Below are 22,682 nucleotides of genomic sequence, written 5' to 3'. Positions count from 1 at the left end.
ACTTAAAAAGTACAACTTTAGCCTTCCCAAATCAACTATTTGGAACTTACTAGTCAAATTACAGTCAATTAAAAGCTAAACACCGACATTATTTTACGTCGATCAACTAATTATAAACAATTTTTCTTGCGATTTGTTTTGCAATTGCCCGTTGCACGAAAATGTTTGTATGTTTTTCGTTTTTTAAAACAGCGTTGTTTTTAAAACGCCGCCCATCTACAAAAATAATAAATCTTTCGGTAAAACCATATAGGGCCATGCAAATTAAAGGGTAACCTTCTCAAAATTACTTTAAACAAATTATTTAAAATGGTGTTAACACTATAGCTCGGAACTCCATGGCCTTGGATTTTAACGACAGGAGACTACCCAATAAAAAAAATAAAAACATGGATTATCTTCTGAGCCAAGGTTTCGGTTTACCCAAAGCGGCTGGCGTTTTACTTGGTTGTTCAAACGAATTTTCACTTTTCCTAATAATGGGAGACTTTTTGAAAGCTCTGCCACTAGAGGGCAGCAGACCTACCAGGTAAGGGTGCACAACTCCTATAGCAAACAATGGTAAATGCTAAAAATTCAAAAGTACTCAAAAAATATTTAGAAGTCTCTCAGCCTCTTGAAAATTAAATCAGATACATTGTCATACAACTAAACTTCAGATTTCTTCTCAATTTTTGGTAGGTCAGCATTTTGGAATTTTTGCTAATTAGAAGAAACACTCCCAAAAACTCATGCACATCGCTTGTTATCCTTGGGGAACTCGTGTCCAGTACGTCCTGTTCCAGAACAGTTCGGTTTATGCTGGCAATGTGTTATGAAAAACAAAATACAGTTTGGCTCAATCCAAAATACAAAATCAAAAACACGCAAAACACAAGGTATTTGCTGTCAGTGACCGTCACTCATGCTTCTCCTATTCCCAAGTTGTTGACATAACCTGGTGAAGAGCGCCCTCTCTTGGTGATTGGCAGATAGTCTAAAGTTTCCCATTACAATGCACGCATTCAAGGCCTCAAAATAGTCTTTAAAGACAGTGTTTAGACTTTGTAAAAATCAAAACTTTTTTGTTAAAATGTTAATGGTTGCATTAAAAAATTTCACTCACAGTAAAGTACATACTGATCCTCCAGAAAATGTTTTTGTCTGAAATAGAAAAGAGGAACATGTTATCATTTTGCAGACCCCCATCCTCGCTTAAAAATTGTTTTAACTGACGCAAATAAAACAAGTCGCTCATAATACATACATCCCTTAGAACACCGTGGTTGGTCTTTGTTTTCCACTTTAAGGGGTTTTGAGGATCTGGCTGTGACAGGTGGTCCCACAATGTTTTAGTGACCACTGGAGCCCCCAAGGAAAAATACACAGTAGGTCCCTCGGAAATGAGATCGTGCCAGCCGAATCCCCCTACCCAAAATTTTATAATACAATATAAAATATGCAAAAAACGACCCCACCATAAAAACGTGCCCCTGGGCCCCCACTTTAAAGAAATTGCCCCACTTTAAAGTTACATGTATTTAACATGCGGTACCCGCTGCCAAAACATAGGATTCGAACTGCCTCTATAGCTACCGGGCAACCTCGGTAGTCTAAGACACTGCTCTAGAATTGCAAGGGTCGTGGGTTCGAATCCCACCCGAGTAACATGCCTGTGATATTTGTTTCACAGGACTCGGGAAGTACTGAGTATACAGTGCTAATACACATCGGTGTATATGGGTAAAAAACCAAAATTAATAACATGTCACTGGTTGATATAGGTTGATATAGGTTGAAATCCATTAATTTCCTCCCCAAACAATAATGCCTATACCTTCCCTTAAACTGTTGCAGTCATAAGTCCACTAAAGGACAACTCCTCTGTGCAGCTTCATTCTCACCAATTAACCTAATAATGACAGCAGTTTGATAGCGGCTGCAGTGAACCACGCTTCCCTTTCAAAATCCACTTTTAATTACATTTTACAAAGAAAAGCCAAATACACTGACTGAATCTCATCTCTACAGTCGGTCATCACTGAAGTATAATATCAACATCATCATCGTTTGATTGATCTTGAAATGCAATCAGCAGTTGACGAGTCCGTCCCCGATACGCAGAGGTTTCACCGAATATCATTTTTACATGCACCTTCTGATCTCATCTCCTCGCTATTTTAACAAAATATCACATTGTGATTAAACTGATTCTCCATGACGTCTGCAGCTGGGTTGGTTCTTTGAGTGCATTTATTGACTTCTTGAAGCACTAGTGGAGGACGCCATCTTGTCCCCCTCAGCTTGGCATTAACACCCCAGTTTACAACACACTGTATTCACAGACTTTGAGCCGATATCAAGCTAGTTTCGTTATAGTGATTATTCGACTTCCTAAACCCTGTGACGCACTAGTGAACAACGCCATTTTGCCCCTCTGAGCTTGGCATCCATCTTTTTTTATACAACACCCTGTTTTCGCAGATTTGGAGCTGATTTCAAGCTGGTTAAGGAGTGTATTTTACTTCCGTAACCCTGTGTCGCACTAGTGGACGACATTGCCCCTGTAAGCTTGGAATCCATCTTGCAACACCCGGTTTTCGCAGATTTGGAGCTGTCTTCAAAATGGCGATTAAGTCAGCTCTCTTGCTATGTCTCTCATTTGCACTCTTGGCGACACCTTCTCAGTACTGTTCGGAATGCAGTCTGCCTTGGCAATCCTTCAGAGGATTCTGTTATCTCCTAGTCGATGTTCCCAAGTCCTTCTGGGAGGCTGAGGGATACTGCAAGAGTCTCTCAAGAGGAAGACGGGACGCCCACCTTGTCTCAGTCACTGATGACCAAGAAGAAGACTTCATCGAGGAATACACGAAACCGTCTGGGCAGAATGACATCAGGATTGGCTTCGTCCTGAACCACACGACCGATGACTATTACTGGGTTGACGGCATCACATCTCGGTATACCGATTGGGATGCAGCAGAACCGACTAGAAATGGAGAAGACTGTGCCGTTTTGAAGCTCTCGACACACTGGAATGACCGCGGATGCGACAACCCGTATCCCTTCATCTGCAAGATTCCTGGAAAGTATACGAAATAACTTTCAGGGTTTCAGATCTGACACCACACGCCACGATACAGTTTATATCAGAGTGGTTTAGCCAAAAACATCACCCCATGTAAAGCACTAGTGGAGGACGCCATCTTGTCCCTCTGCACTAGCGGAGGACGCCATCTTGCCCCTCTCAGCTTGGCATCCATATCCAAGTTTTCAGCACCCTGTATTTTATTTGTTGAACACTGTGAAGTACGAGTGGAAGACGCCATTTTCTCTCTCTCTGCTGTGCATCCATAATAACCCGTTTACAACACCCTGCATTTGACTTCTTTCAACCCTGTGAAGCAATACTTAAAGACGCCATGTTGCCCCTCTGAACTACTTTGTTCTTAAATTTTATAAAAATTATATACTTTAGTTACCCCTAGCAATGTTTGACACAAAAATGCAGGTCATACTCGTTGTGATTTTATTAAAATTATTGCTTTTTTGGCCTAAACTTTCTAAAAAATCTATAGTTACCTCTTGTAATTATTTTGATAAAAATGCTGGACTTAGCCTACCCAAGGTTTAGGGTGAGGGTAAGGGTTGCACAATTTTGTACCTTACTAAAAAAAAAATTGTGATTTTTTTCCTTTTTGGTATTTATTTTTTTAAATTCTGATTTGTAATTCCCTCTTACAATGTTTCATTTTCTGCAAAAAAAATAAAATAAAAAAATGCTCAACTAAGGCCCACACCTTCTGTCAAATATTTGAAAAAAAAAAATACAACAATAACTTTTTGCGATATTTTCATTTTTTTGCCTACAACTTGGACTCACCCCTCCTATAATCTGGACTACCCCCTTCAATTTTTTGGGGGGCAAACCATTGATAAAAATTTTGATAAAAATGCTGGATCTCATCCTTATTTTTTTTAAATTATTTTTATAGAGGGGGGGGGAGGGGGGGGGCAAAATGTTGATCTAAATGCTGGAGTTAACCCTTGTAACGTTTAAATTTTCGATAACAAATGCGAAACTTAACCCCCTTGTGAACTTTTAAGCAAACACCCCTAGTGATTGTTTTTTTAGTTTTAGCAACAATTTTATGAAAATGCTCGACGTACACCTTGTGATTTGTTTATATCAATTTGTGGTGCTGGACTTACCCTTGTGATATTTTTTTATATTTTGGGACCACTTTTTAACCCTAGTTGGGAAGAGTTTGGTGAAATCATGGGTCGTACTCCTTTGGTAAATGCCAAAGACTAGTACATGTATTCTCAATTGTTGTAATCTAACACAAGTCTGTGAAAATGTTGACACAATATTGATCATCAAAGTCGCACACATTATTGTGTGCTTTCAGATGCCTTAAAATGGATTCAGTCTAGAAATATTTGGAGTGATTTCCAGTGCCTTTACATAGAAGCCTTTGTTGTCGACAGAACTGTTCAACCCCACCAGGTTGACCACCAGTTTCTGCATCGTTAGAGAACATTATTAAGAGAATTAGTTTTGTTCTTAATTGTCAAGCAAAAAGGAAGACAACGCATTATTATTCTAGCCTCTTGCCTACATGAATCCTCTCTTTTCACTTCCTTGTTGCTAAGCCTTGAAACAAAACAGAAAGAACGGAACATAATCATTTTTTTTCAGAAGCTTAAATGTTACAACTATTTGTTTCGTGTGGGTTCATCTACTGGTATGAGTCGATCTTTGTTCCGTTTTCGTTTGGACCGCCTCCCATGAAGAAAAAACCTTCTGCGCACGAACGTTTTGAAACGAGACTAAGGCGTATATGTGTTGAGGACGGTCTGGTCATCTACACATCTAATTTGCATAACACCCCCCCCCCCCCATTTGGATACACCAATGGCAGAGCAATTCAAAATTAAAACCCATGTGATTGGTCACACTTTTTTGTAATCATTGTCCTATTGCACAGGTGTATCATCAAAACAGAACACAGAGCTAGTGTCATTAATATCCCTAAACCTTTACATATTATAGAGGGCGTACAATTACAAAACCAGGAGCAATTTTGAGTGCACACATTTTTAGTCGATTACTGACCAGCAACGTATAATGCGCAGAGACGTACGCACTCAAACGACTTGTTTTGAAGTCTAGTCAACCATCGGCACCGTGACGGTATTGCTACAGTGTCACTGGTTCCCCTATGCGCTTTACACTCACATGTTAGCATGGAACAGGCTATCGGGACCACGGAAGAAACCATGGTCATAAGGTACGGGTATCACCATGCATATACATTTCCTTTGCAACGTCACAGCCCGAGTTTTTGCCAACCCTGGTTGGAAAACTATGGACAATTCATCAAATTAAGTCATAGACAGATCGCTACTGTTTGTAACAATGTTAGACAAAATGTGCTAATTGTGTTGAAAAGAAATCAACTAATTATGGGAGGTATTTTATTTCATTAACAGTTTTTAGAAATAATAATTGTGAATTTGATTAAAAGATCTGTTTATACGATTGAGTGTATTATAAACATTCGGTCGCCAATGCCAACCATTACGTTTTGTATCAACAAAAGAGGTTCTATTGACGAGGGACGTGTTTGCCATCTACTTTTTGCATCACCTTTTGTCAAAAATACACGACCGTGTTTTTCTATGGCCGTTTTCGAATCCACTGCTTTGGATTCAGCTTCAGGCTCCGTCCTCTCGCTTGAAGCTCTGAGCGCACACGCAAAGCACGCGCAATTATTTTCAAAACAACTGCGAGCGCCAAGCTATAAGCCCGAGCCGAATCTGGGGCCGAAGCCGTGGTTTCGAAAAGGGCCTATGTATTGCTGCAACTTTACGGGAACACACAGACCTGTGTCTAAAAAAAGAAATGTCAACCAACTTTTTGGTTGTAAATGTAAGTTTTGTTTGTTTGTTTATTGTTTGTTAAAGGGTATTATGTACTTTTTCCTAACAAAAAAGTTTTTTTATTTTATATATAAATGTGATACACGAAGTGTGTGCCTTGGACATTGATATCCTGTTTACCGAAAGGGTCCAATGGCTTTAAAACTCTGAAGAAGAAAAAAAATAGTTTCAACAAAAAATGTTTTTGAACAAAATATTATTACCTTTTGTGTGGTGATGGCATTTTTTTTGACTTTGCGTTGCCAAACACTAAACCAACTATTTTGTTAGTGGCTTTGCCGCACTTGTGTAAATAATAAGAACGCCTATAAATAATAACGCACATAAAAAAGAACCAACATTTCGTTTAGTAACAAAATAACATCTTTTTCTTTGATTTATTTTGAACCACTTATAATTATGAGGCGGTTTCCAAAGATTAAAGCCATTATACACTTTCGGTAAACAGTATTGTCCAAGTCCCACACTTCGTGTATCACAACTTATATATAAAATAACAATCCTGTTGAAATTTAGGCTCAATCGGACATCGGAGTCGGGAGAAAATAACGGGAAAACCCACTCCTGTTTTTGCGCGTTTCGCCGTGTCATGACATGGGTTTATAACCAATTCCGTAATTCTCGCTAACGAGAATTTATATTGTTTTACCGTTTTCTCAAAAAGTACAGCATTTCATGGACTAATATTTCAAGAGAAGTCTTTCACCATTACCTTCTGTAAACCCTGTAAGTTATTTGTAAATCTGTGAACTTTTTTCTTTTTTTTTCTGTACCGAAAGGGTCCAATGGCTTTAACCGACTGTGAACTGGAAACTAGAGACATTGATTTTTTTCTTCTTTTCTTTTTAATTATTATTATACTACGTCGTGTTTACAATTCTGAGTGTGTGGCTCTCTGGAAGCAACCAGTGTGTCCTCTAATTCTCCGATAATTTCGTTTCAAAAATTAATGTTTTTAATCGGCGTAGTCTTGGTTGTGGTAGCGCCTCGTTGCAGTAATGATAGCGCCCACTGTGATACTTATGTTTTTGTGACTGCACAACTGGAGTGCTTTGAACCAAGTCTTGACCTTGCATCTAAAAATATAATTTGGAAATTCCATTAGATGAAGCCTGGCTATCTGGTCCCCATGTTCCGGTCCAAATGTTAAAACATTGAGTTTATCAAAGGAAGCATAGGCAGCTTGCAGTACACAATGCAAGTGGATCCCAAAGGGCCGAACAACAAGAAGGGTTAGAGCACTTCGTGGACTAAAAAACAAAACCAACAGTTCATCATGGAAGACCAAGGTAGTATAAGGCTATTTAAACTTTGTTAATATTGTACATTGTTTGAGTTTTCATTTCATTTCTGGCACCATGTTGTCAAACGGCACGACTTTACGGATGCCATTAAAAAAAATTGTTCAAGGGGAGAGTACACTGTAAACAAATTTGGTAAAAAATGCCACACTTTTTACCCAATTAAGGGCGAATAGTGAACTCCTCCAATTTTTGGGCAAAATATTACCCATCAAAGTTAGGCACTCTGATTGCCAAATAATTGGGTAATATTTCCTCATCAATAGTTGGGTATATTTTGGTAACCAACAGTTGGGTAATTTTTTGTTTACCCATTTTCTGGGTATTTAATATATTATCAATAACCCACTAATTGGGCGATGATTTTATTAATGATTTAACCCTTTTCGGTGGTATCCAACACATGGTGAATGTATTTAACCCTTTGATTTACAGTTTCTTCTTTGATACGTCATACAAGCAGGCATAGAAAATATATTTTCCACGACGGCAAACGGTGGTGAGCTGTGACCTTCCAAGGCCTTGGCATCTTTCTCAAAATCGAGAGGGTGCTCAGTGGTTCGTAGATGCTTTGGAAGGTTAGTTTTTAACTAAAATATAGTTTGTTTCCTGTTCAGTTGTTGTACACAGTCGTGACAGTTGCAGCGCAAGCACACGCATACATGCCACAACCGGCGTTGCTCATAATGGCATGATAAAACTGAAACTAAAAACTGAAACGCATTCAACAGTAGTGTCACTTTGTTGCTCCCTCTGCAACTGCACGACTATGTACGACTGAATAGATATTTAGTTAAAAACTAACCTTCAAATTTGATCTATATCTACTGGAAAACCCCGCTCGTCACAGCCACTCCTCCACTCGCCATGTTGGAAAATATCGTTATGTTTTTTCATACCTTGCCCAACTTTTGGGCAACTCTTTGATCGTAGTGCGCATGATCGGATGATTTTGACCAACTTATGTGCATCATGTTAACCAACAATCGAAATTAACTAAAATTACCAAAAAAGTTGCTCCAATAAATAAACAAAAGTGTAACCAACAGTTATGATAAATTCAGATTACGAATTATTTGCCCAACACTTGCCCAAATGTTGTTCCACTGTTTAAACAAAAAATTGGCAAACAAAATGTTTGTCCAACACCAATATTGGTTTTGTTGGGCAATTATCGACCAATAATTGTTGAAGTTACTTTGCCCAACAAATGATTTGTCCAACGTTTTTGCAGTGTATGTAGGCCTACCAATTTTTTTTTCTTCTTCAGACTTGATTCGATTTCATTTGTCATGTCCAATAAAATATCAACACTTTGACAACTTTTATTTTATGTTATTGTTATCAGAATCTTTTATTTTATTTTATTTTATTTTATTTTTATGTTTGTTAGGGTGTTTGTTGTCGGGGTGTTGGGTTGTTGGGGTGTTTGTTAGTTTGTTGGGGCTGTTTATTTTTTATTTTATTTTTTTCGTCGGCCCTGGTAACAATATTGGTATGCTTGATAGCAAGCATCCTTGAACTTCGTGCCCCCCATTACGATGTGTACACAGCTCAGTAAACATTAGAATACACTGTCTGATTTTTATAAGTATCACGAATTTCCATATAACCAAAGGGGGGCAGCTCAAAACTCAGCTGTTATTTTTGCATAACTTAAATCGAATTATGAGAAAACTATGAGGGTGCATCTTGTTTTTGTTAGCGAAGCCGAACGGGAATATTAGTTTTTAAAACATACAGGTGTGTGTGGGTGCCGTGAAGGACTTGGAGCTCGGTAAGTACAGAACAACATTGAAACCCACAAAGTCAGTGGACACTATTGGTAATTACTCAAAATAATTATTAGCATAAAACCTTACTTGGTAACGAGAAATGGGGAGAGTTTGATAGTTTAAAACATTGTGAGAAACAGCTCCCACTGAAGTGGAGTAGTTTTCGAGAAAGAAGTAATTTGCCACGAATTTGACTTCGAGACCTCAGATTTAAATATTTAGAATTGAGGTCTCGAAATCAAGCATCTGAAAGCACACAACTTCGTGTGGCGATTGGTGGCAACAGACTTACCAGGTAAAATCTATTGTTCTCGATCATGTGCGCACGCACAGAACTAAGAAAACAATAGACCTTTTCGCAAATACCGGGGCGCGCGCGTAAAGCTTGGAATTAGGTGCAATACGGTCTAGCTGGTATCCAAATTTGATCCATATATAACCCACAATGCACCTCATTCAACAGTCTGCGCTTGCGCATTGGTATTTGCGATAAGGTCTATGGCAAATTTTCCTGGTAAGTCTGCTGCCACCTAGCGTCACAAAGTCCCATTGGTACAGTTGTTCACAAATGCAGGAACTTCAAAGATGCTGCTTTAGTTTTACGGAACTATGCACTTTGGTTGAAACAACCTACTTGAAAGCACTTCACGACCCTCTAACTAAAATAGCACACACACACCACTTTTATTATGTGTACTCTGTACAGTTATCTCTTTACTATTTCTCGGTGTAGAAATTCTGGACAATGAGACCATTTTAAGGGTAGCACAAAAACAAAAAGTCCGAGAATCATGGCCAGAGCTGGCTCTCTACCTCGGCTTCAACAATGAGGACTGCCTGAATATTCAGAAAAGCTTCCCGAGACGGAGGGAGCAGGCACGTCAGATGCTGGCCAACTGGAGGGTGAAGTTCAACGGGGCCAATCCTCTTGAGACCTTGGCAAAAGCTCTCCAAGCAGTGGACATTGAAGTTGCTAATGAACTTGGTAAGTCAAGTAGTATAATGGGAGACTTTCAGGACCCTTGGTGGCAGCAGACTTACCAGGTAAAATTCATTGTTCTCGATAATGTGTGAATGCTCAGAACTACGTAAACAATGGGAAGTTACCTGGTAAGTCTGCTGCCACTTAGCGCCTCAAAGTCCCCCATTAAAATTGAATATAGTTTACGTTTACATTGGCTTTGCGGCTTCAATAGAATACTTTGGAATGCTACGTGGCAGCTGAGTTAAGCGGTACCATTGTTTACGCAGTTCTGATGATGCGCGCATTAACGATAATTATATAACACCCAAGCAGATCCTTGCCATTTGATTGGAGGATTGTCCGTCACGTGATAGCAAATACAAGTACCAATACACGCTGAGTCACTCACCGTGCTTCTTCGTTCCATCCGAAAAGTACCATTGCACGCTGCCAGCGTGCAATGGTACTTTTCGGATGGAACGAAAAAGCTGAGTAAAAACATCACTGCGTGCGCGTGTCTTTGGTAGCGCAGCAGTGTTACTGCAAGGCATATTAGTAACATTACTAGCATTCGGCTTCTACAATTAAAAATTGTAGGCCTACGCTTTGTTTGTTTTGAAAGTTGTATCTTTCAATCAAAATGACAAAGATCTACTTGGATGTTATATAAAACAAATAATGAATGTTTTTCATTCGTGCAATGGTGCGAAAATGTTCATTCGTTGAAAGCTGGAATGTTCCATTCAGCTCGGCTCCGCCTCGTTGAATAGAACATTTTATATAACACCCAAGCAGATCCTTGCCATTTGATTGGAGGATTGTCTGTCACGTGATAGCAAATAAAAGTACCAATACACGCTGAGTCACTCACCGTGCTTTTTCGTTCCATCCGAAAAGTACCATTGCACGCTGCCAGCGTGCAATGGTACTTTTCGGATGGAACGAAAAAGCTGAGTAAAAACATCACTGCGTGCGCGTGTCGTAACGCAGCAGTGTTACTGCAAGGCATATTAGTAAAATTACTAGCATTCGGCTTCTACAATTAAAAATTGTAGGCCTACGCTTTGTTTGTTTTGAAAGTTGTATCTTTCAATCAAAATGACAAAGATCTACTTGGATGTTATATAAAACAAATAATGAATGTTTTTCATTCGTGCAATGGTGCGAAAATGTTCATTCGTTGAAAGCTGGAATGTTCCATTCAACTCCGCCTCGTTGAATAGAACATTCCATCTTTCAACTCATGAACATATTCGCACCATTGCACTCATAAACATTCATTATGTGTATACAATGAAGTAACCTGGGCCCAATTTCATAGAGCTGCTAAGCACAACAATTACAGGATTACAAACTAAATAACCATTTGTTGCATATCATTCAGCTGTTGTTTGCTTATCCTGAAAATCACTTGGAAACTTTGGTTGATAATCCTGTTTTTATCAAGGAAGAAATTTCGTGCTAAGCAATTTGTGTGCTTTTAGCAGCCATTATGTGAACTCTTTATTGGTTTGTACTGGTAGTTGCATGCCAATAGCAAGCCTTTAAACCTGTGTGTCTTTGGTAGTTAGATCACTGCATTTTGTCTTGCAGGGACGTTGCAGCGAATTCCACCATGCACTACTTTGAATTGCGGCAACAGCGATCCCGTTAAGTTCAGACGTTACTTCTCACAAGATGGTAAGTCTCAACTCCTAGGGATCTGCTGTACCACGTGTGGTCAGGAGTGGCTCCAAGATAGATTCCTGTTTCATCCTGACACTGACAAGACACGTCCAAGGATCAGACTTTACGGAGTTGTCCTCAAGAAACAGCTCAAGGTAACCATGGACACGAATCCAGCATTTATGGTCAAGGGTTCACGTAAGAAAATTGACTTAGACAATGCTTTAGATATCTTGGAGGTGGGCGATCACATCACCTGGCAGCGACCATACATCATTTGGCATCATGCAATAGTATCTGGTGTCGATAAAGAGAATGGGCTTCTTAAGGTGATCCATTGGAACAATGTGTCACGCGGTTCTTCACCGCAGATAATGGAGGAAGATATAAGTTTAGGTGACCAATCGGGTGCAAATGAACTGTATCAAATCGAGTACGGGGAAGAGATGACAAAGGCCAACCCCATAGAGCTCGTCATTGCCCGTGCCAAATCGAGATTAGGGAACACCGGGTACAAGGCTTTGGGTGACAACTGCGAGGCATTGGGTACCTATTGCAAAATTGGAGTCATGGAGAGCTGCCAGACTATGTGGGTCTATAACAAGGTCAAAACGATCGTCACTGAAACGCTGGTAAATGTTGTCAAGGGTGTTGTCAAGGGTGGTTGTGTTGTTGCAAAAGAGTATGTCAAGGCTGGTTCCAAAGCATCCTTGCAGCAGGTCGGGAGTGTTTCTGTAGAAGAGGGGTTGAAGGCTGTGGGAAAAGTTGGTGGTGCAGAGTTGTTTGAGAGGCTTTGCAAGGGCACTGATGTAGTAGGAGCTGGTGTCGTGATTGTCTTTGAAGGTGTCGTTTGTGTCTGGGAACTTAAGGAGTATTATCAAAAAAGAGAGAAAGGTGGCTTGTCAATGAGCGAGTTCGTGAAAACTGCTACCCAGCGTGTGGTAGAGGCATTATGCGGAGCTGGCCTGGCCGTTTCGTTGGGCTTAGCAGGGCAAGCCGGAGGTGCTGCATTGGGCGCCGCGGCAGGTACGTTTATTATCCCTGGGATAGGAACGGCAATTGGTGGGTTCATTGTAAGTATTGTTGGGGGTGTAGTTGGTTCATTTGGCGGAAGAGCCATTGGCTCATTAATAGGTGCACCCATCGGCCGTTGTCTCGCCAGACAAATAGGTACGGACGACAGTGCAGTGCGAATTGAAGAGCTGCTCCCGGGTGACCAGATTGTTTCTTACGGCAACTTACTTCATCCACGGCATCATGCCATAGTCGTCTCCCGCACTCAAGACCAGAGTAAAGTCAGGGTTGTCCACAGTACGTACGGCAAGGGTGTGGTCGAAGAGGAGGTTGATTTTATCGAACCCGTGTATAAAGTGATCTATCATGAACAGAAATGTGTCCCACCTGAGAAGGTGATCGAGAGAGCCAGATCCAAGATCGTGGATGATGCATACACGTACTCTTTGGTATGGAATAACTGCAAGCATTTCGCCCAGTGGTGCAAGCTGAAGTAGTAGCAATTGTTATAAGATGACGTTTCGTCCATAATCGGCAGCCATTAGTTAACGACAGTGAACACTATTGGTAATAACTCAAAGTAATTATTAGCATAAAACCTCACTTGGTAACGAGTAATGGGAAAGGGTTGATAATATAAAACATTGTGAGAAACGGCTCCCTCTGAGGTGGCGTAGTTTTCGAGAAAGAAGTAATAATTATTTTCCACGAGTTTGATTTCAAGACCTCGGATTTAGAATTTGAGCACGAAATCAAGCATCTGAAAGCACACGTCGTGTGACAAGGGTGTTTTTTTATTTTATTATTATCTCGCAACTTCGACGAACAATTGAGCTCAAGCTTTCACAGGTTTGTTATTCTATGCATGATATGTTGAGATACACCAAGTGAAAAGACTTGTCTTTGACAATAAATTACGAATAGTGTCCATTATTTTATAATATAAATTGTGATATACGAAGTGTGGGCCTTTGGACAATACTGTTAACCGATGTTGTGCGATTGGTTTATCGCTGGTTTTATCCCGGACAGTAAAACCAATACTAAGTGAACTGAAAATCAATGAAGTAAACTGAAAAGTCTTTCTTTTGTTATGAAAATGATCAACAGTTTCAACTTATAAAACAAAACGAAAAAAGTAATATTAATAATAATAATAATAATAATAATTAAAAGTTTCATATCAGTTCCATGGGGGTAGTGAATCTTGAGACAAGCGGGGTTCAAATCTTATTTGAGAAAGCCACTATTGTTATCATTCATGATTTATTAAAACACTGCAATACAGCGGCTTAGCGGCTACCGAAATGTACAGTTTACAAAAACATTAAACATTACATAATCATTTTTTCAAAAGAGCACACACATAGTTATTTCGATTTGATTAAGTGTCATCCATTGCTCATGATCCAAAGAGTCTCGCCACAAGATAACACAATAATGGGAACAAATAGTGGGAACAATCAATAGCATCATTTGGTAAACCAATATTGCTATTGGCATAACAACAATTTGTATGATTGAGACTGATAAACAGCTACATTGTATATAAAGAAATGACAAATCACAGTTGACAAACTGAAGAAAAAGAACTATAAAGTGGCTAGTTACAATCAAACCATTCATAACTAAACATATAACTGTAATAAATCAAAATGTGTAGTATACTCATGGGAACTAAGTTACGGTGATAGAACGTTTGTTGAATGATTTGGGTAACCGATAGAGGGCGCCGTTGTGCTTTAAACGGTAGTCGCACGCTGATACAATGTCAAGGATGTAAAATTAATAAGCATAACTTTGGGGATTATTTTATCTTATAAAGAATTAAGTCTCAATCTCGTCTTCATTCTTGGTATGTAAATTTAGTGTGCAGATTTTTTACAAATAGACTTTATGTTATTTTCAATCTTCAGCTCTTCATGCGTTAGATTGGCGGTGAGAGAGGAAAATCCACAAATTGGGCGGAGCAAGCGAGTGAAGAGACCAGGGCCCAATTGCATAGAGCTGCTAAGCACATCAAATTGCTAAGCGTGAAATTTCTTCCTTGATAAAAACAAGATTACTAGAATAAGCAAACAGAATAAGCAAACAACAGCTGAATACCAGTATAAAAAAAAAGCAATATGCAACAAATGGAAATTATTGGTTGTAATCACGTACTTTATCAAAAAAGAAATTTCATGCTAAGCAAATTGTTGTGCTTAGCAGCTCTATGAAATTGGGCCCTGCTCATAGAACCAGTTAAATTAACAATAAATAGAGAGGCGGATCGGTTGGCGAGTGGGATTTTAGAAATATATGTTGGGTGAAATTGGGTAACAGTTATTGTTTTATAAAAATTATTAATATACAGCACATAAGGTGTTAAATTAATGCATACTGCTCGAGGTGGAGGGCTACCTACTGTATGGAGAAGTAATCTTTAACATTAGTTGTTACATGACTTAAGAATTAATTAGATTTATTCATCTATTTCTGTACTAGTTTTTTTTTTTTTTTTTGATGGTGAATAAAGCTCACAGCAGAGTAATGTACCAGTAAGCAACCTGAACAAGGTGTCGTGCCTTTTTATTGTCTCCGGACTTATAACAAAGCACTACATAACTGCCAAGGGAAATCAACCAGAAGCTCACAAAATGCGAGCTACCATGATCCTCCTATGGCTTTAGCTAGCAAGGCCAATGTTCAGGACGGGGTGCTTCAAGCCAGGGGCCAATTTCATAGAGCTGCTTAAGCAAAAAAAATTGCCCAAGCACGAAAATAGCTCGCATATTTTCACATGTTACTGGCAACAAATGTAATGCCGTATACATTGCTTGTGACTGGTATTTAGCTGTTGTTTACTTAGCATAACAATTGAGTTGAGTCTTAGCCGGTAATCTGATTTTACTAAGAAATGATTTTTTTTTTTTTTGCTTAAGCAAAATTGTGTGCTTAAGCAGCTCTATGGAATTGGACCCGGGTCTCGTCAATTTTCTTGTGTTAACAGTGTATATCTTGCTCCTAAAAAGTTGCCTCCATATTATGCTGGGGACAGTGTTCTGTGATGATCATCACTTATTAAAAAATACTAAAGTATCGTCTATACTGCCCAGAAGTAAATTGGACACAAATAGATTGTCAATTTGAATGGTAATCATATATAATTATCAACATTGAAATTTACGTCAAGTTGACGACGTCATTGTACTGTAGCATCACCCGTTTTGTTTTGCACTTTTTGTCAAAACACACGACCACCTATAAAGACCCTTTTCGAAACCACGGCTTCGGCCGGCTCCAAATCCGGCTCAGGCTAACTTGGCCCGCGGTTGTTTTGACAACTTGCGCTTGCTTTGCGTAGGCACTGAGGGAGAGAGAGAGAGAGAGATAGAACGGAGCCTGGAGTCAAATCTAAAGCCGAGTCCGTGGATTCGAAAAGACGCAACTAGTGTAAAGACAGACCAATGTCTGAAAACAGAAAAAATAGAAAAAAGGTCAACCGACTTTTTGAATAATCATTATGGTATTTTTGTTTGTTTATTGCCTCGTACTGTTTTTGAAATGATGAAAAGATAATGACAGTTTTAATTTGAAGCCAAAATTAGAAATTTACTCCAACGAGAAACACAAGTTTAATCTAGATGGCCATACGTAACCAGGATAAATGTTGCAATAATATTGATTATGTTATTACATAAGTGTACACCATTATCACTTTTTATATACTGTTTATTAATCAGCAAATCAGCAAATGAATGATTACTTGTTAAAAAAGCGTTGCATTCTCAAACACCCTCTCCCGGCAAGCAAAAAGAGTGCCATTTTTGTTTCGTGGTTCTTTTGCCTATTTCGAAACCATGCTTTGGCTTAAAGGAACGTTACAGAATTGGTAAGAAACACAAATCCCGAAGTTCACAGATTTACATAAAACTTACACGGTCTAATGATTATGATAGTAGAAAACATCCCTTGAAATATTTCTGTCTGAAATTTCATTTTTTTGTTGATGAAAAATAAATAATCTAATTTCACGTTTTGAATTCATCGCTCAGTGAGCGTTTTATTCATTTTTGTTTTTGCATCGATGCCATGCAAAATGTGTGACACAGAAGGCCGATCAATCTCGAACTTCTACAGGTTTGTCAGTTTATGTATATGGTGGGTAATACATTAAGTGCTTACACTGCCAGCAACTTTTTTGCTAGCAAAACCAATTCTGTAATGTTCCTTTAATTTGGCTTGGGGCTTCGGCTTATAGGCTCTGTCTGTGTGTGTGAATACCCGTGACAAAATAACTGACAGAGCCACTAGCCGTAGTCCAAACCTTGACCTTTAAAAGTGCCTTTGGTGTATACTTCTTCATTATTTGATGGCTGTTTTTAAGGCTCTTTCCAAATCATGGCTTCAGAGAATCGGCTCTGGCTTCTGATCTCTGTCTTCCAGTATCTCCATGTACCGAAAACACACGTTGTAAGGAACAAACAGACGAAGCCAAAGCCACAGAAGCTGAAACTACACCCGTGTTTTCGAAAGGGGGCTTTTTGTACTGCTGTGAACTTTGAGACATCCCAAGTGCCAAGCCTTTTAAACACCGACAAAAAAATAAAGGTGCCTGACTTTAATACTAGTGGCTTCTTATATAGCGCGCCTCCATAAAATAACATCACAGAAATGAAGTTTAAAGTAATGAGTGTCTTGTTCGAAGACACACGTGTCATGGTTGAGATTCAAACCCACACCTTTAAAGGCAGTGGACACTATTTGGTAATTACTAAAAAATAATCATTTGCGTAAAACCTTTCTTGGTGACGAGTAATGGGGAGAGGTTGATGGTATAAAACATTGTGACAAACGGCTCCCTCTGAAGTGACATAGTTTTCGAGAAAGAAGTAATTTTCCACGAATTTGATTTTGAGACCTCAAGTTTAGAACTTGAGGTCTCGAAATCAACTATCTAAACGCACACAACTTCGTGTGACAAGGGTATTTTTTCTTTCATTATTATCTCGCAAGTTCGATGACCGATTGAGCTCAAATTTTCACAGGTTTGTTATTTTATGCATATGTTGAGACACACCAACAGTGAAGACTAGTCTTTGACAATTACCAATAGTGTCCACTACCTTTAATGACTATCCACCAAAACTAGAGTGTGGTGCACTTAACCGCCCATAAGTCAATGCTTCGAATGTCCTGTATTTGGCATACAAACCGAAGTCGCGATATTTGTGCTAATGAAGGCTGGTTCACATCAAACTAGTTCTCAAAACGTCCGACCTCGTCCTAAGAACATCTTAAAACGGGGTTGGTCTGGCTGGAACGTATAGCTTTTCCTGGAAATGTCTGCAGTGGTCGTCCGAAAAGATTGAACAGGCTCAAAGTTCTGGAGCACCATGATCCGATCAAACCCGGCCCGTCCGACCGTAAGCAGTTGCTCCTATACGTGTACGTCCATTCCGTTTATGCACACAATTTTGAGCCCGTTCGGCTACACTTTGCAGAAACGAGTTTGGTGTGTGGTAGATGTTAAGTTTGATCGGGGATAAAGATATTATTATTTTTTTTTTTTACCCATACACCGATGTGTGTTAGCACTGTATACTCAGTACTTTCCCGAGTCCTGTGAAAAAAATATCACAGGCATGTTACTCGGGTGGGATTCGAACCCACGACCCTTGCAATTCGGTGTAATTGGAGTGTGACTGGAGTATTCGTGAAAATACCTTGAAAAAGCTCCGTGTACAATTTCCATGTTTTAGAGCTGAGTTTCACTTTACAGATTCAACTCGGCATAAGTGATATCTTCATCAGTCTTGATGTCTGCATATTCTCCCTCGTCTTCTTCTGATACCTGAAGCGAAGGACATTCAGCCGCGGGTTTCCTGATCCTCATTTGTATTTTTGTTCCCGGGTTCTTTTTGCGTTTTGCCTGACGACAGTAGAGTAAGGTGATGATGGCCAATACGACGTTAGAGAGGGCGAGAGCAGAGCAGACTGCGATCCAGATGATGGGGTAGTCCGAGCTGTCACCTTCGTCATGTGGCCCGCCGGGGTGTGTCTCGCCTCCGTCTTGCTGTCCGTGGTGTGCGCAGAGAGACGGCTGGGTTGTCGACGACGGTGCAGCGGTCGTGGGTAACGGCTGGACATCCACAGTCACCATGCTCGAGAACGTCCATGACTTGAAGTTGAAGCAGGAGTAGTTACCAGAGTCTTCAGGGTGGGCTTTCTTGATCATGTATACGTATGTGAAGGCCCCCTGAATTGAAACAGATGTCCGGTTGGTGTCGACATCATCAGAAAGCAGCTCTTCGCAGCGGCTCAAAACGAGGAAAGATTTCCCTTCAAACTTTACCCATGAGTGACTGCCTCTGTCCCCACAGATACCGTGGTTGGATTTGCACATTAAGTTGACGGGTGATCCATTAGTAACTGAGATTCGACTGGAGTCGACATGGGTGACAATCAAACAAAAAAAGAATGCTGTTTGACAGACGAGCGACTTCATTGTTTTTGTTGGTATACTCCACATGCGATTTCAGAGATGGCCGTGTTGGTGTTGCGATGATTATGTTCAGGGTTGCGGTGGTGTTTCTCTGCTGTTTGTGGTGTTCAATTTGGTGTTGCTGTTCTGCTGCTTTGTTGTTGTTGTTGTTGTTGTTGTTGTTGTTGTTGTTGTTGTTGTTGTTGTTGTTGCTGTTGTTGTTGTTGTTGTTGTTGTTGTTGTTGTTGTTGTTGTTGTTGTTGTTGCTGTTGTTGTTGTTGTTGTTGTTGTTGTTGTTGTTGTTGTTGTTGTTGTTGTTGCTGTTGTTGTTGTTGTTGTTGTTGTTGTTGTTGTTGTTGTTGTTGTTGTTGTTGCTGTTGTTGTTGTTGCTGTTGTTGTTGTTGATGTATTGATGTAGCTGTTGTAAAAGGTGTTGCTGTTCGGTTAAATTATAGTGTTACTGTGGGTGGTGTGCTATTGTTGTTGTTGAGTTGTGCCTGATGTTGCCGCTGTTGGAATGGTGGTTTTCTATAACGGTTGTTGTTCCTGCTGTTCCGGTAGTGTGGTGTTGCCCTTCCGCTTTGTTGAAGTGGTTGGTATTTTGTTAGCAGTGCTTGGTTTTATTTAGAATTCGCCCAAGTTGGGAGACGAGACCTTGGGCCAAGTGCAGATTAAGAACAAATTTACGTAAGAAAATCAATCAAGAAGCCAGCGCATTCGGCGACCGTCAAGAAGTCAAGTGTTGCTTAATAATACGACCCATCGAACTGGTATCCAGTATATTGTTTATTAGTCCAATGTTTAAAACTGTCACAAAGAAAATGTAAATATACAAACCATAAAGACACAACTTTCAGTTGTTTTTTTAACGCAAGAGTGGCCCTCACATATTATTTATAGTAACGTATAATTTATTGGTTTTGGTTTCTTTGTTATGGGTTGCAAAACGATACAGCTCTATATTTGAAAACGAAGGTCGCGTATATATAATCATCACGTGAGGTAGAATTGGTTCCTAGACCTTCACATGGATTATTTCCCAGACTCGCTATTGGCAGCGCGCGGTATCGCCCGCTAGCTTTTCGCAAGTCTATTCTCGCTACATCGTGTGAAGCGTGCTGTCTCGCCCGCTAGCTTTGCGTAAGTCTGTTTTTCGTTTAATTTCAAGTAAAAAATCAAGAAGAAATGCGCGCCCTCTTGTCGGATTGTCACGTAACGTTCAAGATACGTTGCGTGTATTTTTGTTACGTTTGTTACGTTACGTTACGTTACGTTACTTTACGTTACATTACATTACATTACATTACGTTACGTTACGAGTTTTAGATAGTGACGTCTAGGACTATTCACACGACAGCAATTTAACTGGGGTCCCTTGCTTAATTTTAGCATGGTTGTAGAATGTAGCCAATGTACAAATGTACCTTGACCTTGCAATCATTTGACATGGAGAATCACAGTCAAATCCTACATACATGTATACATATAAAACATCATTACAGTGCATGTACATGTACATCATCATACAATAATCAAGACAGTATGCACGCTGCATGTAGACGACCGAAAGTGCAGCCAACAAACATCACATCGGACCAATCAAAACACAGATATGGAAAGCTTATACGTCACTGTACGTTTATCCAATGAAATAGTTTGGTCCAATGCAGTCACTTATTTTATTATGTTAGACAGTGCCTGTTTTTACCCAGTCTACTCTTTGCTGTATGTATTCCTCCACACAGTACGAATGCTACAAGGATTGGGTCGAGTCTACTTTCAGGGTGATGGATAATATAAACAACAATACAGAAAAGAAAAGTAATAGTTATTACTACCAGGATCTAAAATCAAATGTTCATACAAGAACGCTCCTCAAAGCATATTACAATACTATAAAGACCAGTGGACTAACTGCGGCCCCAAGAACTTCTGAAACCATCTCGACTCCCTATACTTATGTAGATGGTGATATAACAACAATTCACAATGGTAGCTGACATAACAAAAATGCTGTAATAACGTGTGGCCCGAAACAGAGAACACACTTGTATGTACTTCCTTGTTTAGGTTCAGGCGATTATACTCTATATGCACTTACTTTGAAAAGCTTAGAAGAGAAAGTGTAACCGACAGATACCACTTTGAAACAGTAATGAAAATGTTCTGTTTTAACTGGCTGACGCAAATCGTGCGTGCAAATTGTGTCATTTTTATTTTCTTAATAAAAATCAGTTTCCTGTTAAAGTCTGTTCATGGGGCAGATATGAAGAAAATGGCGGTTTGTTGTTGGTGGGATGTAATACCGGTGCTGATATTGTCCAGGGCATTTTTTGGAATGGGGCAGACGTTGAATTACACGACCTTCGGGCCGACTGCGCCCGGGCCTACTGCCTTTGGGCCGACTGCCCTCGGGCCTATTGCCCCGATGGTACCGTTAAATGACACCATTTCGAAGGCAATGGGCAGGGAGGATGATGCAACAACTGTGGATGATGGGAACTCCATTGTTATCTTAACTTTTCTTGGACTGGAGTTGATCGTCGGAGTTGTCCTCGTCGTTGTTTGTGCAGTTGTGTTTGGTTGTCGTCGGATGAAAAGATCGTTCATGGTTAAACCAGTGGAAAGCCACGGGTCCACAAACCACGAACAACAGCAACAGGCTGCTGGCCAAGGCATTGAAAGCCCAGCTAAGACCAGCGAGTCAACCCCGATGATCAACCCCGTGGAAACCGCCCTCACCCCGGCTGCGCGCACTCCGGCTAGGGGTAGAAGTCCGGACGAACTGGCGTACACCATCACCGAAATCGGACCGCTGTTTCTTAGGAGTTCATCTGACGACGGGGTAGATGCAACACCCCAATCAAGGGTGACTATGAGACCCAAAGAAGCCGCCAAAAGACCGCCCTACAGTCCTCCACCTCCCCCCTCAACCTCCGGTCATTCGCTACTAATGGCAGAGGAAGAACCGGTGCTGCAGTACGCCCAGTTGGAGTTAGTGACAGGCCCACGGAAAGACTTTGCCACACCCCTGCGCGAAGAGAAAACAGAGTACGCAATAATCTTAGGGGAACTGCAGGCTTTGGTGCATACGCCACTGTGTGTATATCCCAACTGAAAATACCGACCCAGATGAAACTGAAACTTGATTGTATCGTACCAAGACATGCGATAATATGGAGACGATGGTATACCCAACTTAGAATGCTCGTCCCAATACAAATCAAAGCACAGCTCAAGACAGTTTTCAAAGTTCCATGACATTAAAGGCACTGGACACCTTTGGTAATAACTATTGGCGGAAACCAGTATCCCAACATAATGCATAAAATAACAAACCTGTGAAATATTGGGCTAAATTGGTGATCGCAGTTCCAAAAGAATAATGAAAGAAACACAAAAAACATCCTTGTTGCACAAATTGTTGTGCTTTCAGATGCCAATAGAGGCTTCAGCTGAAGTGTTTAAATATTCTGAGTGAGAAATAACCTCTTTCTCGAACAATGTTACTACAGAGGGAGTCGTTTCTCTCACTGTTATACTATCAACAACTCTCCATTGCTTGTTACGAA

The 22,682-nt window shown here is 40.1% G+C and overlaps 2 protein-coding genes across 2 annotated transcripts; both read left to right on the top strand.

The window, feature by feature from the left end:
- Positions 1-2,604: 2,604 nt before the first annotated feature.
- On the top strand, positions 2,605-3,081 carry LOC117298730 (C-type lectin BfL-2-like). The gene has a single exon (XM_033782048.1). It carries the CDS (start codon positions 2,605-2,607, stop codon positions 3,079-3,081), a length of 477 nt encoding a protein of 158 aa, XP_033637939.1.
- Positions 3,082-7,148: 4,067 nt separating this feature from the next.
- LOC117298798 lies at positions 7,149-13,253 on the top strand. The gene is made up of 3 exons (XM_033782129.1): positions 7,149-7,214; positions 9,735-9,986; positions 11,559-13,253. Exons 1-3 carry the CDS (start codon positions 7,202-7,204, stop codon positions 13,139-13,141), a joined length of 1,848 nt encoding a protein of 615 aa, XP_033638020.1. The 5' UTR covers positions 7,149-7,201; the 3' UTR covers positions 13,142-13,253.
- Positions 13,254-22,682: the final 9,429 nt, after the last annotated feature.

Source organism: Asterias rubens, chromosome 13, assembly GCF_902459465.1.
Source record: "Asterias rubens chromosome 13, eAstRub1.3, whole genome shotgun sequence".
Classification (NCBI taxonomy): domain Eukaryota; kingdom Metazoa; phylum Echinodermata; class Asteroidea; order Forcipulatida; family Asteriidae; genus Asterias; species Asterias rubens.
Note: the sequence above shows the minus strand (reverse complement) of the source record. Positions and strands in the feature narration are given on the sequence as shown.